Source organism: Lygodium microphyllum, chromosome 19, assembly GCF_053477565.2.
Source record: "Lygodium microphyllum isolate KBCC chromosome 19, Lygodium_microphyllum_v1.1.10, whole genome shotgun sequence".
Classification (NCBI taxonomy): domain Eukaryota; kingdom Viridiplantae; phylum Streptophyta; class Polypodiopsida; order Schizaeales; family Lygodiaceae; genus Lygodium; species Lygodium microphyllum.
The window spans coordinates 45,573,035-45,591,391 of record NC_141153.1 but is presented as its reverse complement, the minus strand read 5'-3'; the positions used below and the strand labels follow the sequence as shown (position 1 = coordinate 45,591,391).

At 41.2% G+C, this 18,357-nt stretch overlaps 1 protein-coding gene across 1 annotated transcript; it reads right to left on the bottom strand.

Annotated features, from left to right (window-relative positions):
- Positions 1-4,906: 4,906 nt before the first annotated feature.
- LOC148019818 (pentatricopeptide repeat-containing protein At2g33680-like) lies at positions 4,907-9,997 on the bottom strand. Its single transcript, XM_087699999.1, has 2 exons — positions 9,586-9,997; positions 4,907-9,500 (listed from the first exon to the last, which is right to left on the bottom strand). The coding sequence occupies exons 1-2, from the start codon at positions 9,799-9,801 to the stop codon at positions 6,528-6,530; spliced, it is 3,189 nt and encodes a 1,062-aa protein (XP_087556125.1). The 5' UTR covers positions 9,802-9,997; the 3' UTR covers positions 4,907-6,527.
- Between the last annotated feature and the right edge of the window lie 8,360 nt (positions 9,998-18,357).

The window sequence follows — 18,357 nt, the reverse complement described above, 5'->3', positions numbered from 1 at the left end:
TAAAAATGTGAAAATGAAGAGATATTTTTTTAAGAGAGTTATTGAAGACTAAAGGGAAGTTTCTAAGCCCCAATGAGGCATTGAAGGTGATAAGTGCATGTGACACCTTCAAATTTTGTCTCGTCAATGAATGATATACAATGAAAGTACCAGATTAGTAAAAATAAACATTTTCAAATATTGCAATTTTTTTCCAATAATGTTTTTCATAAATTGCATCATACTTTCTCTTTGCTCAATTTTTTACATGGCCAAAAAGTGACCTCAAGTCTCCCCTAATGTCATAATCTCGAGGGGACAACCAAATCTAGAGATTATCTACTCCCACAAGAACTTCACTATTATCCTAGTATCACTCTTGCAGGTGACCCTTGCTCCAACCCATTTTGTCGAGTAGCCAATAACTGTAATAATGATATATTTAGCATGTGAGCACTTGGCTCTAGGACCTATAGATCCAATAAAATCAATCCCTCATTTCTCAAAAGATTAGCAAGCTATCACTGGCATGAGTTCCATCTTATCTTTTCACGTAGGTACTTTCATACATTGATATTCATTGTAATATGTTATGAACTTTGCCACATCGCAAAAGAAGGTGGGCCACCATAACCAAGATTGCATGATTTTTTGTGCAATTGAGTCTTTGTAAAGTGTCCTCCGACAACTCCCATGTATGCTCATGTTGTAGGCACACCTTTTGGGAAGCCAACTTGGCCTAGTCAATACAATTGCCCGGCAATCAGTTGATAGGGTTACGCTTTGAGAATAAGGTAGCAAAGCCAAGCCTTCTCAATTGAGTGATCAAGTATTCCTTTTTTAGCACTTCTACAATGTCATTGGTCTAATATGGAATAGGATCTTCTTTATATAGATCTTCCTCTTGAGATATTTTAAACAAGTGTGCATCAAGAAGATTATCCATAATGATGTTTCTAGTAAGTTCTCCAAAGCCAAGCCTTCTCAATTGAGTGATCAAGTATTCCTTTTTTAGCACTTCTACAATGTCATTGGTCTAATATGGAATAGGATCTTCTTTATATAGATCTTCCTCTTGAGATATTTTAAACAAGTGTGCATCAAGAAGATTAGGCACTTGAGACAAGTAATCAATCATGTAACTCAATTTTCCTTTTGATTACCAAGAGAAGTAAAATTCAAGCAAAAGCAATAAACATCATGGTGAATTGGTTGTTAGAGCCTTTTTCAACACCTCATAAGTGTGTTGGCATTCCATGGTCCACTCAAAGACAATCAATAATTTGTATAACAGCCTCTCCCTAATAATACCCAATGCAGCCAAGAAAGCATTTAATTTCCTTGTAATTTAGTGGTGGTGGTAGGTCAACAATCACCTTGACTTTTGAGTGATCACTGATGATGCCATTTTTGGGCACCTTAAACCCTAAAATATAACCATGTTTTACCCAAAATTGGTGTTTAAGGCATTTATTGCTAACAACAAAGATCCCTCAAAAAAAATTTAGATGCTCTCCCTTGTGTGTATGCAATGGTTATCCATGAACACTTCCACCCATTCTTGGATCATGTCTTTAAAGCTAAAAGGTGGAATGAGTGTTAGTCAAATCAAAAGGTGTGTCTATATATTCAAACACTACGCACTCAATGGTCGCAAACATTACCTAATGCATGTCACTTGAATGAAATTGCACACACAATTATATCCCAACAATCTATCTAGGAAGCTACAACCCTCTTTTCCCATGATCCTTTCCAATATATGCTCTATGTAGGGTAAGTGACAGTTGTCCCTTTTTGTTGCTACATTAACTTTTTGCTATTAATGCACACTCTGACCTTTCTATTCAATGATGATTAGCAAGACCTAGTACATATGCTCAATCTCATAGATGAAGCTCACATTTAGGGCATGTCTATCTCTTCTCACTAGTCTATGATACTTTGCTCTTAACAACACCACAATTCGATCTCATTTCTTAAATTTTGTGAAATATTTAGGCAGATCTTGGGGTTTTTCAACTTCTCAGCTTTTGAATTCTTGGTAGTCTTCTTTCTTTCATCACTTAACTTTTTTTGCGCTACATATGGAGCTACAAATGGGCTAGAAGGTCTCCTTTGGTGCGTGGGTTCCAGGTGGCAGTGGGATTTCTACAAATCATAGTTTCAGCTATGTTTTTATCTAGAGTTTAGTTGCATCCTTCACAGACAACATTGTTTCACCTAACAATCATAGCTCAAATTCAACTTCATACAGTATAACTAGTTCCACTTGGTTAACTCCTACTCATTTGTAGTCTAGCATCTCAAGGTACTCAAGGCAAGTTCAGTCACAATCCATCTTGAATATTCCATTAATGAGCAACATGGGTACTTCTCTAGGTTAGAGTTGATTATGATTTGCTCTATTGTATATCTATCAATATCGTAGTCAATTGTTTTGAGTTCATTGCTTGAGGCTTCTTCCTCAAATTGACAATCAATGTAAGCACTTTCCATGTCCACGTCATCGAGGGATTCATTATCACAGACAATGCATTATAGTGTAGAGTGTGTCTCTCTCATTTGGAAGGGCCTAATTATACAAAAGGTTTGGGTTATGCACCTTAGTCCACTTCCACTTTCTCACATCCAAGAGTTCTTCAAGAGGTTTCAAGCTTGCACTAGAATTGTTCCACGGTTTTCTCTTCAAAAACTCTAATATTTTCATCAACTCTAGTTTGTTAGCAAGCACCTCATAGGTCAAGCAAGGAGTTATGTTTGCCCTTCTTGCCAATATACAAATCGAGACTGAGTGAAGGGTATTATTCGAGGTATCCATTGCCATGTCTTTCTTTCCTTGGTTACCCACTCTATCAACTACTCACTTGTAGTCATCCTTGTCATCCAAGAAGGGCAAGTCAATGGATACCCAACAATGATATGCATCTAATCTCACCCATCATGAAGATAGGGAATATACTTTGTGAGCATGCCATATGTAAGCAAGGTTTTAGTATCACCCTTCAACATGGTTGAGGTGGCATCTAGGTTGATAGGTGAGGTCTTCCATGTGACCATCTCAATTCAAACTACCTCTGTGTGATTGCTAAAGCATACCAAACGATTACCCTAGTCCTCAATTGCAATGTATTCCTCACCCATGGTGTAACCAGTAGAATATCATAATCAAATCCCTTCATGACAATAATGTTTACGAAGAATTGGAGACCCTAATCTTAATTGTCTAGTTCTTTAGTATCCCAAAGGGTCTTAATACTACATTTGTTCCATTAACAAATGTAGTATTAAAGTGAGAAGCTTCAACAAGTGGGTAACTTCAATCCTATAAAGCCATGTCGCTAGGATGCTAACTTCTACCCCAGTGTCAACTATTCCTTTCTTGACTGTGTTACCCAATGCTGCGATTGAGAGAAATGTAATATGTACACATGTGACATTGGTTTCGTTATGCTTGGTAGGTAGATGGGAGGATACTCATGGGCTTTGTGCTGTAGTGAGTAGATTATTAGATTATTGGATTAGAGCAAAAGAAAGGTATTCAAGAAAATATTGTAAACTTTAGTCTAGGCTTATTAGATAAGAGTTACAAAACATTAGAGCAAAAGAAAGAGGTTCATACAAATAAAGCAAAGCCCAAAAGGGGATGTTTTTCAATTTTATTTTTATAAGCATAAAAACATAATATAATTTATAAATGCATGCATAGGGGAGATGTTCATATATGCAAGAGGAGAGATTGTACCCTTTCAATTAATATTGTCAGTTTTATTATGAAGGACCTCAACAATGGTATCAATGCACATTGACTGGTTAGCTTGTCAATATCCTTGTGGAAGCATACATCCATCTTGAAGGGTTACACCATCATCAACATAAAGATTCACTTGTCTCCATTGGGCAAAGACTCTCCACAAAGGATTTTAGAGACTAAGACTACTTGTCAATATTAATTTTGACTCTTCTTCAATTCCTTGGGAGAATGGACTTTTCTAAGGTTTTATCAAAGTCTTCTTTTTTTCCTATTTCCAATCTACCATCACACGGATAGTCCAAAACCACTTTGGAATTGGTATTCACGGAGTAGGTGGTTTTCATCTTATGAGGAGAAGAAATCAATCCAATTGTTCAAATCTAACTACCTTGATATGTCGATTCCAAAACCACCATTTGATAGAAAATTAAGTGTGTTACAAATTGGGTATAATCCCTACCCTCTCCCCCTCCCCCTCCCCCTCCCTCTGCATAGGTGAGCACCTCCTCCACACATGTATTTAGTAAAAGCAATGCTTTCGTGCAAATAAAGCAAATCCAAAGTAATACTTTTCAATTATAATTTGTATCTAATAAACCTAGATTAAGATTTACAAAATAATAATCAATCCTTCTAAACCTTATAAAATAATTACATCCAAATAAATAAATTATACATGTATAACTACAATATTCTTACCATAAATTATACATGTATAAATACAATAGTTTCATGCTATAAAGCGTTCAACCATAATTAATTCTTACTTATTAAAATATGCTTCCTCAAAATATTTATTCCACATAACTTAGACAATCTCCTTGCCACAACACAACATGTTAATATCCTTCCATCTACCAAGTATAATATGACTAGTATCACAAGCATACACTGCAACAAGTCACAAATCATATGACAAATAAAATCCATAAAAATAAATATAATTAAAATCATCTTATTTTCATAGTAAATTTCGATAAAGTTCACAATTCCATAACATTGATTAGAAATCAAAAAGCGACTTCTCTCAAACAATTAAACAAACAAAACCACACAAGTAATCAAACATGTATTAGTGCTACCTCATACGACAGCTTTCCATATTTCCTTTGAGAACAAGGTAACCCTAGATTTTCACAAAACATTGCCTCATGCGATGATAAGTTTGTGCCCATGGAACATTAATGTGAGCAATTAGTAAACATTTATTACATAGCCATAAGTTGGAGTTTGTGTTTACTTTTGAATCCGCAGAGATTATTCAACAGAATGATCTCTATATTTCACTAAATATCTACTATGGTTCATGGATAACAAGAGTAACTTGTGGGATTTTCTTAAAAGATTTCAACAAACTAATATGAAAAGAATTATAAATCTGCCAATGAGGGACACAACACATCGAAGGATACCACCAATTCACAAAGGTTATTGCCCAAATGCATCTACAAGCTGTCAACATTCCCCAAGAGGGGGTGTGGATCTCTTTAGAAGGCATTAATATTGCATGTTAAAACCTATGAACTGGTTAGCCAGGTCGAACCAAAGCATTTTTCCCTTTTTTAATTTTCCAAAAGTGTATTATTAGGCTCTTTTTTGGTGTCCATGTTACCTTACTTGACATGATACTTAAAGAGGTCTAGTGAAGTGTTGCACAGCTGTGACTAACTCACTCCATTGCTGTTTACCTACCATCATTAGTATCACATGTTCAGAGTGCTCTTGGGTGATGAAAGATGTAATGGACAACTGTTCACCACAGCCCCTTTGTTGACATGACTGAAAAGCCTAGAGACACCCAATGCTAATCTGGCAATGCCCGTCCGTAATCTTTTACGAGCAACATCTTCTCACTTTACAGATCCTTCTCTGCTCTTCTTATGCTGCCACAGACCTTTACCACATAAGCACCAAAATGTTGCATTGATTACAAAATCAGGTGCTTTAACATGGCTCTATCAGCAAACAAATTCCAGGAACTCCTTACAATTCCTAGTTCCTTATCAAGTGCAGCAGTTTGAACTTTGCACAAATGTCCATCAATGAATGCCTAAGCACACTATCAGCTGATCTCAATGCCTTCCTCAGCTGGTCCTCTGCTGTCACGAGTCTTCACTGTCACTGAGTTGGAGGCAACCCTCATATTTGAAATGATTTGAGTACCAACCCATGTCTACATGTGGAATAGAAAGCCCTTGCAAACACTAGGTCATCCTTTGCAAGCATACCACATGAACATATATTTATCAAGATATTTATTTTCAGCATCAACTCCTTTCCCGAAATCTCAGTGTGTATCCCTTTGCCCTTCTCCAGCTTCTTCTCTGCAGCTACAGGCCTTCAAGATCAAGCAAACATCACTGCCTTGGAAAAGAGGCCCAGGCATCGAATCCACTGCAAAGCGTTGAGTGCTTCCTTAACAAGCCCATGTTGGCAGAATCCCTGATATATATGTGTTTGAAGTAACTTCACCCCAAAAAAGATGTTTATGAAGTAACTTCACCCCAAAAAAGATGTTTATGAACCATAGCCATAAGTATTCAAGAAGACCACAGCCATATGGGACGTACACTCATCAGGAACTGCACAATTTTTTGCATGTACATCCAGCCATGACTGTACATCCAGCACACTATCTTTTCCCAGCACACTATCTTTTCCCAGCACACTCTCTCTTCCCACACTATCTTTTCCCAGCAAAGCCCGTTTGACAATCTGAGTGTGTATTTCATTACCATGAGCTTCTCTATTTGTGCTACAAGTGATATATCAGAGTGGCAGCTACCAAAAACCTCTATGTTTGCACAAGATATCTTTGGCAACCCCAGTTTAGAAATCCCAGAATGTATTTATTTGTCATCAGCTTCTCTACTCCTGCTACAAGTGATGTAACAGAGTGATAGCCATTATGAAACCCCATGCTTTCCACAACACGTATAGATGCTCCTTTAGACATAATATTAAGGGCAGCTGAGTTCTCCTCCCTATGCTGGCATGCCACACCTTTCTTTGCATCATTGGAGGTGACTTCTAACACCCAATGCAGATTTGGGAAATACCCTTGATGTGATATCTTTTGAACAATATCTTCTAGCTTTGCATGTAAATGTTTGCTTTGTGAAACACCAAATGAACGGACATTTCCACTGAAATCAGTCCAGCAACAATGTCCCAGCTTCTTTTGTGCTTCATTTTTTCCTCGCATGGCTTCAATTGCATCAACATCCTCTTGCATGCCAGCAGCTGCATAAATATGAATCATGCAGACATAAGCCACAGCACACTTGTCATCTAATCGTACTGCATGTTCAAAGGCCAATCTCCCAAGCTTCACATTCCCCCAGTTTTGGCAAGCGCCCAGTAAAGCACACCACAATGAAAGATGATCCAATGATGGCATCTTCTTTATCACTTCCATGGCCTTGTCAAAGTGCCCTGCATGACCAAAAAGATTTACCATACAAGTATAGTGTTCTACACTTGGGATAATACCATAGCTTGTGCTCATGGTGTCAAAATAAATTTCACCCTCATCCACTAGACCTGAGTAGCTGCATGCACCGAGAACAATAATGAATGTAACCGAATTTGGACCCTTACCTTCTCCTATCATTTTGTAGAATGTCTCAAAAACAATCCCATGCTTTCCAAGTTGCGCATATCCTGCCATTAGTGCATTCCAGGTGGCTACATCCCGCATAGGAAGCTCATCAAACACATCTTGGGCCTTTGCAAGTGCCCCACATTTGGCATACATATCCACCAGTGCAGTCCCAAGTACACTGTCTTTGCCCAACAACCCACCTCTGACGATCTCATCATGAACTTCTTGGCCCTTTTCAGCTGCCCCTATGCTGCCACAAGCTTTCAAGATGCAGGCAAACGTCACTGCATTGGGAGAGAGGCCATCATGTTGCATTCGTCCAAAACTGTTGATTGCTTCCTCACCCTGCCCATGTTGTGCATATCCTGCAATAAGTGCATTCCAAGTTATTACATCTCGGACCAAAAGTTCATCAAACACTTCTACTGCCTTTCCAAGTAAACCACATTTTGCATACATATCAACCAATGCATTGCCAAGCACACTGTCTTCTCCCAACATTCCCCCTCTAACAATCAGAGCATGTATTTCCTTTCCTTTCTCAGTTGCTCCTATGCTGCTACAGGCCTTCAAAATGCAAGCAAGTGTCACACCATTGGGTGAGAGGCCCTCAGATTGCATGCATTCAAAACAGTATAGCGCTTCCTTACCATGCCCATAATGAGTATATCCTGCAATTAGCATAGTCCATGAAACTACATCCCGATAGGGAAGCTCATCAAACACTTGCTGTGCCTTTGTCAGTGCCCCACATTTAGCATACATATCCACCAATGCATTCCCAAGCACACTATTTCCTCCCAGCAAACCCCCTCTTACAATTTCAGCATGTATTTCTTTGCCCTTCTCAGCCGCTCCAGTTCTACCACAGGCTCTCAAAATGCAAGTATATGTAACCACATCTGGAGTCAGACCCTCATGTTGCATCTGTTCAAAACAGTTGAGTGCTTTTTGGCCATGCCCATGTTGGAGATATCCTGCAATTAAAACATTCCAAGTGACTATGTCTCGCACAAGAAGTTCATCAAACACTTGTTCTGCTTTTACAATAAAACCAGATTTAGCATACATATCAACCAGTGCATTTGAGGACACTATATCCCGGACAGGAAGCTCATCAAACACTTCTTGTGCCTTCGCAATTTCACCACATTTGGCATACATATCTACTAACGCATTGCCAAGCACACTATCCTTACCCAGCAAGCCCTCTTTGACAATCTCAGCATGTATTATTTTGCCTTTTTCAGCTGCTCCTATGCTGCCACAGGCCTTCAAAATGCAAGCAAAGGTCTGTGCATCAGGAGAGAGGCCCTCATGTTGCATTCTCTCGAAACAATTCAGTGCTTCCTCGCCATGCCCATGTTGAGCATAGCCTGCAATTAGAGCAGTCCATGATACAACATCCTGAATACGAAGCTGGTCAAACACTTCTTGTGCCTTAGTAAGTGCCCCGCACTTGGCATACATATCCACTAATGCATTACCAAGCACACTACTTTTTCCCAGCAAGCCCTCTTTAACAATCACAGCATGTATTTCCTTGCCCTTCTCAGCTGCTCCTATGCTGCCACAGGCCTTCAAAATGCAAGCATATGTCACCACATTAGGAGAGATACCATCATGTTGCATCCGTTCAAAACATTCAAGCGCTTCCTTGCCATACCCATAGTGAGCATACCCTGTGATAAGTGCATTCCATGACACCACATCACGAACAAGAAGCTCATCAAGCACTTCTTGTGCCTTAGCAAATGCACCACATTTGGCATACATATTGACTATAGTGTTGCCTAGAAAAATGCTCTTTTGAAACAAACCCCTTTGGAGGATATCCGCATGTATTATGCTACCTGTAGATACATCCTTTTGCTTGGCACAAGCTTTCAGCAAGGCCAGGAGAGAAATATCCTCTCGACATTTCTGGCGGTTGCAGCTGCTAATGAGCATAACTTCCACTGCCTCTCCTTTCTGTCCTCTGAGATACATTCCCTTTTCTTTCATAGCCTCAATTTCCTTCCAGACGCCATCCACCCCATATGCCAGTTCGGTTGAACTCACCCTTCTTCTCAGCTCCTCTTGAATCACAGGTGGATTGTACCAGCCACGAAGTTGGCAGGCCTCGCCCGTGATTCTCTGCTGAGAATCCGAGGATAGGTGTGTCTGTGATGAAAAACATATCTTCTGTCACAAGCAGGAAGGAAATCAAGCATGTTGTGCACTCTCAAACCAGTGAAACAGTGCTTACATTGTTGATCAACCATGAATCCCCGAAGTACTCCTTCCATAAGAGTTGCATGTCTTCTGAGGAGACCCTCTCCTCTTCGCTTATGTGCTCCTTCCACAAGAAGTCCATATCTTCCAACAAGCAGGGCCTCTGTGCGATGACCTGCGGGGAGCTGATTGTGTGGCCTCCCTGTGTTTTCGTCGAAGCTGCAGCACGGATTTTCCATTGTCCCACCATGGCCAACGGACTCCTTCCATAAATTTAAGTGAGTAGAGTGACAGAGATGGTTGTGCTCTGCTTAAATTTTGAGCAAGCTTGCTCGATCACTCTCTCTCTCTCGTGCGCCGTTTGCTGGTCCTGCAGACAGGCACCGAAGCCTGAAGGTATTAACTTTAAGCTGAATCGTACACTACTGGGAAAAACCCTCTTTGGAGAGGACTCCGGTTTTCGCGAGACAAATCTAAAGTTTTTGTAATGAGAAATGAGAAAATATATTCTATTTATTATTTTAGATGTAGGTTCAGGAGGTCCCCCAACTTCCAAAATGCCTCCTGCACCTACAACACATACCAAAGTTCCCTCTCCTCTCTCACGTCCACTTTTTCTCCCTCTCCTATTCATTAGTCATACATCTCCCTCTCTCTCTCTCTCTCTCTCTCTCTCTCTCTCTCTCTCTACCAACGAGAATTGTGGAGTGGGGAGTCATGGGAATGGCGGCAGAAATCATAGGTAGTGGTGGCAGCAACTATAGTATGGCAATGGGAGTGGTAGCACAAATAAGTGGCAAGATTGCAAATGATGGGTAGGAGAGAGAGAGAGAGAGAGAGAGAGAATAAAATATTATAAAAAGAAGAGATTTAAAAAATAGAGAGGGAGGAGAGAGAAATGAGAGAAATAGGCTGTGAGGGAGAGAGAATATAAAATACTATTAAGAATTCTATGTATTATTTTAGTTGTAAGTTTGAGAGGCCCCGAACTTCCAAATTGCCTCCTAAACCTACAACACATACCAAACCTATTTTGAATTTTGAACAATCTTCCCTCTCCTCTCTCACATCCTCTTTTTCTCTCTCCTATCCATTAGCCATACATCTCTCTCTCTCTCTCTCTCTAACAGAGCGAGAAATGCCTCTGTGTGTGTGTGTGTGAGACAAGGCAAGCAAGCACATGGAAGTCCATTACTCGTCACTAGCACTAGTGGCAGTAGCAGACAAGATGGCAGGTGACATTAGTGTGTTTGAGGTGGGCCGGCAAATGTAGGCAATCGACGAAACACACTGCTACCTTGGTAGCATCTCTCTCTCTCTCTCTCTCTCTCTCTCTCTCTCTCTCTCTCTCTCTCTCTCTCCAAGCTAAGGAGCATCAAATAATCTCTCTCACATAGAGGCCAGGCAAGAGGGCGCATGCTACTACCATCGCAACATCTCTCTTTCTCTAGCTCTCTCTCTCACTCACAGAGACCAAGCAAGAGGACGACACACGCTGCTACCATCGCAACATCTCTCTCTCTCTTTCTGTGTCTGTATGTGTGTGCACACGCATGCGTGTCAATGGGAGTTGTGGGAGTGGCGACATAGACAATGGGGTTGCAGGACTGGGCAGTGGCAGCATTGTGAACAATGGATAGCACAAAGAGAGAGAGAGAGAGAGAGAGAGAGAGAGAGAGCAAGAGAGAAAAAAATCTTATAAAAAGAAGAGAATTAAAATTTTGAGAGAGAGAAGGGGGAAAAGATAGAGGAAATGAGAGAAATAAGCAAGGTGAGAGAGAGAATAAAATATTATTAAAAATGAGGGAATAAAAAAATTAGAGAGAGATGAGGTAAAGAGAGATAATAGAATAAAATTTTAGGGGAGAGGGGCACAGAGAGGAAGGATATATTATTTTAGCTATAGGTTTGGGAGGCCTCAAACTTCTAAAATGCCTCCTAGACCTACACCACATACCAAACCTATTTTGAATTTTGAAAAGCCTTCCCTCTCCTCTCACGTCCACTTTTTCTCTCTCCTATCCATTAGCCATAGGTCTTCCTCTCTCTCGCTCTCACTGATAGAGTAAGCAGCGCATTTCCCTCTCCCTCTCTCATAGCACAGATATTGTGTGAAAGTGGGATGAGAAGAGATTTGAGATCTCTCTCTCTAGGGCGAGCAAGTGCATAGAAGTCCAATGTTACTCACTAGCACCAGTGGGATTAACAAACCAAGTGGGAGGTGACTTTGGTGTGTCTAGCGGGTGGTAGATGTAGGCCATCGACGAAACACGTTTCTGCCCCGGTAACATCTCTCTCTCTCTCTTTGAGATAAGGAGTAGCAGAGAATCTCTTTCTCTCTCACATAGAGGCTAGGTAGGACAAGGATACATGCTATTGCCATTGCAACATCTCTCTCTCTCTCTCTCTCTCTCTCTCTCTCTCTCTCTCTCTCTCTCTCTCTCTCTCTCTCTCTCTCTCTCTCTCTCTCTAGCTCTCTCTCTCACCAATAGAGGCCAAGCAGGACAACATACATTGAAAGGGAAGTGGAACCCAGGAGGAAGAAGCTTGGCGATGAGAGCTATGGCGGATGGAGAGCAAGAGCCAAGAGAGAAAGAGACTCAAAAGTGGGAACTCCAACAACCACAATGTGTGGCTGGGCTTTCCTTTATTCAAACTGTCACTAAAAGAATAAAGAATAAGTGACTGTGACGGGCGCCCGCCACCTGCAGTGTGCAGTGGCGGGTATTGTTAGTGTAGTAATACACGGGCGGCTAGGCGAAGGCGCTTTTACCCCCAATAACCTCCCACTTAAAGGCGAATCTGCCCCAGCGAGAGAGAAAAAGAATAAATAGTACAACATGTACACATGTACAACAAGATGAGGAAAAAGACATCATCTCATCCAATGCCCATCAATCTCCTGAGGAAGGCAAAGCGCTCGATAGTGAGGCTCTTCGTGAGTAAGTCTGCATGATTCCACTTAGTCGAAATCTTGACAAGGTCAACAGACCTGTCCTCAACGACCTCGCAAATGAAGTGATACCTCACCTCAATATGTTTCGTCTTCACATGGAAGACCGGATTCTTGGCCAACTGAATGGCACTCATAGAATCTGAATGCAGTGTAGGCATAGCATATGTCATACCAAGGTCTGCAATTAAACGGCCTAACCAGATAGCCTCCTTGCAACCCTCTATGGCTGGAATATACTCGGCCTCTGTAGTAGAAAGGGCCATACACTTCTACGCCCTGGACATCCAAGAGATAGCCCCTCCAGCATAAGTGAACGCATAGCCAGAAGTGGACTTCCTACTGCATATCTTGCATAATTAGAGTTTGTGTACCCCACGACTCCTGTATCCTGGCTGCCATAACAAAGACACATATCTGTTGTGCCCTTCAGATACCTCATGATACCCTTCAGGCATCCCAATGTTTCTTGCCAGGTGTAGTCATATAACGTGCCACAACCCCAATTGCAAAAGCAATATCTGGCTATCATGGCCTACATAAGACTGTCTGCGGCTGATGCATAGGGAATCTTGGCCATCTTGGCCCTCTGCTCATCTGTCTGCGGATAATCGGCGTATGAAACCTTCACATGAGAAGGTAATGGACAACCAATAGGCTTAACATCCTGCATGCGGAAGTGCTCAAGGACTTTATGAATGTACTCCCTTTGTGACAGATAGAGTAGTCCCTAAGATCAATAAGACCTAGTAAAACCCTCTCCCGCACATAGTGATAATGCACCTCAATGTGCTTTGTTCTAGCATGATAGACTGGGTTATTTGCCAAGTGTATACTACTCATGTTGTCACAATAAATGACAACTGGCCCATCTGTAGACTGATGCATATCATAAAGTAGCTTATGCAACCAAGCTACCTCACATGCAGCCATTGCTGCGCCCCTGTACTCAACCTCTGTGCTCGACAAGGCAACTGTAGGCTGTTTCTTGCTGCTCCAAGTGACTGCAGCACTTCCAAAAGAGAACACATATCCACTGGTAGATCGTCTATCAGAAATACTACCAGCCCAATCAGCATCAGTGTATCCATGCAACTGTATCTGAACCCCAGTCTCATAAAGTAGTCCATACTGCAATGTGGACTTCACATACCTGAGTATGCATCTAGCCGCATCCAAATGTGGTTTCCTTGGAGCCTGCATAAACTGACTTACCAATCTAACAACATAGCTCAAATCTGGCCTGGTAATAGTCATATAAATCAAACTTTCTACTATGCGTCTGTACATAGTAGGGTCTTCGAGAAGCTCACCTGCATCTGCGCTCAACTTCACATTTTGCTCCAAAGGAACTGAAATAGGCTTACAGCCTGTCATCCCATATTTGGACAACATGTCCAATCCATACTGCCTCTGCAAGAGCCATATCCTACTTGGTGATCTAATCACCTTAATGCCCAAGAAATAACGTAGCTCTCCCAAATCCTTCATCTCAAACTTCTGCTTCAATAGCATTTTCACATGAAGGATATCTTCACCACTATCACCTGTGATAATCAAATCATCAACGTAAATGACAAGTAGCATAATACATTTCTCTGTTTTTCTCACATAAAGTGAGAAATCTGCCTTGGAAATCTGAAAGCCAATAGTGACAAGATACTGTCCTATATTGTCAGACCATGCTCTAGGTGCTTGCTTCAAGCCATACAAGGCTTTCTTCAACCTACAAACAAACTCAGGATGAGTTGCTCCATATATACCTCTTCTTGCAAATCACCATGCAAGAAGGCATTCTTTACATCCATCTGATGTAAAGACCATTCCTTTGATGCAGCCATAGCAATGACTGCTCTTACGGATGCCATCCTTGCAACCGGACTAAATGTTTCTTCATAATCAATGCCATATGTTTGTGCATACCCCTTGACTACTAATCTTGCCTTGTATCTGTTCACAAAACCATCTGCATTGTGCTTCACCTTATAAACCCACCTACAACCAATTGCATTCTTATCTTTAGGCAAAGGTACCAATTCCCATGTAGCATTTGCTTCCAAGGCATCCATTTCTTCATCCATGGCTTTCTCCCATTTTTCTTTTCCCATGGCTTGCTCAAAAGAAGTGGGTTCTAGTTCCTGTATCACTTTGACCATATAGGCATAGTGAATGGCTGTAAATCCATCATATTTCAGCCTATCCACAGGATACCTAGCTCTGGTAGACCTGCGCAAAGTAGGTTCACTCCCAAGTGCTCTCAAAACATCCCTGGTCTTCCTTACTCCAGGTGTAACAATAGAAGGAATACCCAACTCATCATCAATGCTCTGTTGTGAGCCACTGGATTCACCATCCACATAAGAGTGACCTGCATTCACATCAAACATGGGCTGATCTACCTTCTCTTTTCCTTTTCGTGATACTTGCATACCACTATCTGCATTGCTTTGAGAAGATTCTCCTGATCTCAATCTGCCTGTCCATGGCGAAGAATGTGAACCACTGCTAGAGGACGCTCCAGGTCCACTAATATCTTGTGATTGCTGCTATGAATTCTGTGCAGCATTACCATTTTGTGCATCTACATTATCAATCACATTTACTGGTTTATACTAGCTACTCATCTCATCAAAAACAACATCTCTGCTCACTGTAAACTTACAAGTAGAAGGGTTATAGCATCTATACCCTTTTTGCTGCAGAGAGTAACCAATAAAGATGCACTTAGCTTTTGGATCCAACTTTGATCTCAACTCATCTGGCACATGAACATAGGCAATGCAACCAAAAAATTTTAAATGACAAATATCTGGTTTCCTACCAGTATACCTCTCCTCTGGAGTCATGCCATGTATTGATGCAATGGGAGTCCTGTTCATTATGTAGACTGTTGTAGCAACTGCTTCAGCCCAGTAAAAATCTGGCAGGTCTTTTTTATTGAGCATGGCACGAGATACCTCTCCAATATACCTGTTTTTTCTTTCTGCAATTCCATTTTGCTGTGGGGTATGACTACATGAATATTGCTGCTTTATGCCATGCTCCTGCAAGAACCTTGCAAACTCATTTGAGAGGTACTCTCCCCCTCCATCTGACCTTAGGCATTTTATTTACAGGCATGTTTCTTTTTCAACCATAGCTTTAAGAGTTTTGAAATACCCAAAAACTTCACTTTTCTTTTTCATAAAATACACCCAAACTTTTCTGCTATAGTCATCAATAAATGTGACAAAATAATGACAGCCTCCAAGAGATGCAGCTTTAGTAGTCCACACATCAGAGTGGATTAATTCCAATGGCTTCTTACTCTCTTGAACATGTCTAGAAAATGGTTTCCTTGCCTGTTTTCCAAACTGATAGGCTTCACATACCTTATGCATTTCTGCAACCTTGAATTTAGGCAATCCTGCAACAATATTTTGGGCTTGCATTGATTTAAGTCATTGTACATTAACATGACCAATGCATTTATGCCAGATATCAATATCTGCAACCACACCGGTCCCATGTGCAAACATTGCTGCACTCAATTCAGGCATGTCTGCATCCAATGTAAACATTTTGCCCTTCTTCTTTCCTGTTGCTATCAAGCGACCTTTATTTTTCATATCCTCAACAAAGCATCCATGAGAATTAAATCTGACCTGCAAGCCCTGCTCAACCATTTGACCAACAGAAATCAGGTTCTTGGTGATATTAGGGACATGAAATATATCCGACAGGTATTTTTTTTTCCCATCCTGCATAGACAAAGGAAATTTTCCAATCTGCACAATAGGATATGCAGTATCATCACCAGTCTCCACAAATCCTGGTTTTTCCATTTTCCTTGCATCCTGCATCCATTCTGCATGACCTGTCATGTGGTTTGATGCACCTAAGTCAACGTACCACACATCGTTGCTTTCTTCTGCACTTGTCACAGAATTGGTCATGTGCTGCACCATAAACAAATGTTCATTTCTGTCATCACCCTGTCTACTAGAAGATGCATAATTCCCTTGTTGCAATTTTCCATTCATGATGTCATTCTTCTTTTTATAGCAGTCTTTAGCCATATGACCCATTTTACCACAGTAGTAGCATTCAACATTGCTGTTTACATTTTGGCCTCTTTGCCATCCACCACGACCTCTTTGGCTCCCCCTGCCTCTAGAGTTACCACGTCCTCCTCCATAGGACTGGTTTTCTTGAGTTTGCTGCATATTTTGATTTCTACCACGGCCTCCAGATCGGCCTCCTCTACCTCTGCCTCTACTTCTTCCAGCATTTGAGTAGAAGACAGCTTCTTTTGAAGTTCCTCCTGAAGAAGATGCACCACCATTTCTCTGCTCCTCAGAAATTAGAAGAGCAATCAACTCCTCAAAATCAGGAAATCTTTCACGGACGGAAATGGATGTTCGGAACTGTGCGTAATCCTTTCTTAGACCATTCAAGGTCACAGAAACTAAATCATCATCTTCCACTGGCGACCCAATGGAAGCAAGTGCATTTGCAATCTTCTTCACCTTCATGTGGTAGTCATTGATGCTCATACTTTCTCTTTGCACATTGTGCAACTCTTGCTTGAGCTGCATTTTCCTGGCTTGCGTATTTGTGCTATACATTTTTGACAAAGTATCCCATGCCTCCTTTGGCGTACTTGCATCTTGAATATGCACAATCATAGAGTCTGAAATGCTGATAGACAGCCAGTACATAACTTTCCTGGCTCTCTCATGCCATTCTTTCAATGCCTGCATTTGCTGTTGATTGGGAACATCAGAAAGAACTAGTTCTTCTTCATTTCCTGCAACGAATTCACAATATCCTTTTTTCATAAGGAAATTCGTCATTCTAAACTTCCATGCTTGGAAGTTGTTCTTGTCAAGCTTTTCAGTGGACAATCTATGAAAGAGAATCAGACGCCATTACAGAACACTGCAAAAAATTCTGTCACTGCAAAGAACACAGCTTCAGCCTCACAAGGGCAAATCTGCAAAACTGACGAAAGTGGTATTTGACCACACAGTCACTTCCTAGTGACGATTTTGCATCAACAGGCAACAAGGATGATTCTGTAACTCCCAATGTCTCTGCGCACAGGCATACGATGCAATTTCTACAGTAACTTTTCACCGACTTGTAGAACAGTGGTCGCACAACATAAAACAGGGCTTTTTCCTGAGTGCGTGCAGAAAACTTCCGCCTCCAAAACAGGCCCCGAAATGGCCTCAAATAAAAAAAACAGAGTAACCGAGGGCTAAGGCCCTCGCCCGCAGCATATACTGCCCTCTTACTACATTGTGAAGGGCGTCTCAATCTGAGATAATGCACTCTTGCACTTTCCGGCTGTGCTACCTACAGAGACTTGCTCCCAAAACAGAAAAAATGAAAGCAACACTGGTCCTCTTACCAGAACACCGCGAACTTGGTTTGCTTTCTTGAGCTCCTTACCACGAACAAGGCTCTGATACCATGTCAAGATTGTGGGAGAAAAGGACTCACTTGTAGCTTTCTTGCTTGCACAATGGGGGAATACACACAAAGGTGGAGGCTGAAAAACAGTTTTCCTCTTCTTAGTTGTGTAAGCCAAAAGAACTCTAGTACATAGAAATAGAAGAACCCTATATATGGGTCTCAAATCAAACTCAACTAACTAAGGTGGCATACTAACTGAGCCACGAACTAGAGTAGATAAGGATAGCCGTCATCTAGCTATTATTCATGGGTGGTGTACCAACCGCATCTGCAACTGACAAGTCGGTGACATAAATGCACAACGGTCACCCTAGCATATCACGAGTGGAGCTCGATATCTCAACATCTAGCTCCTCATGAGCTATCCCTGCTAAAAGCATATCATCCACATAG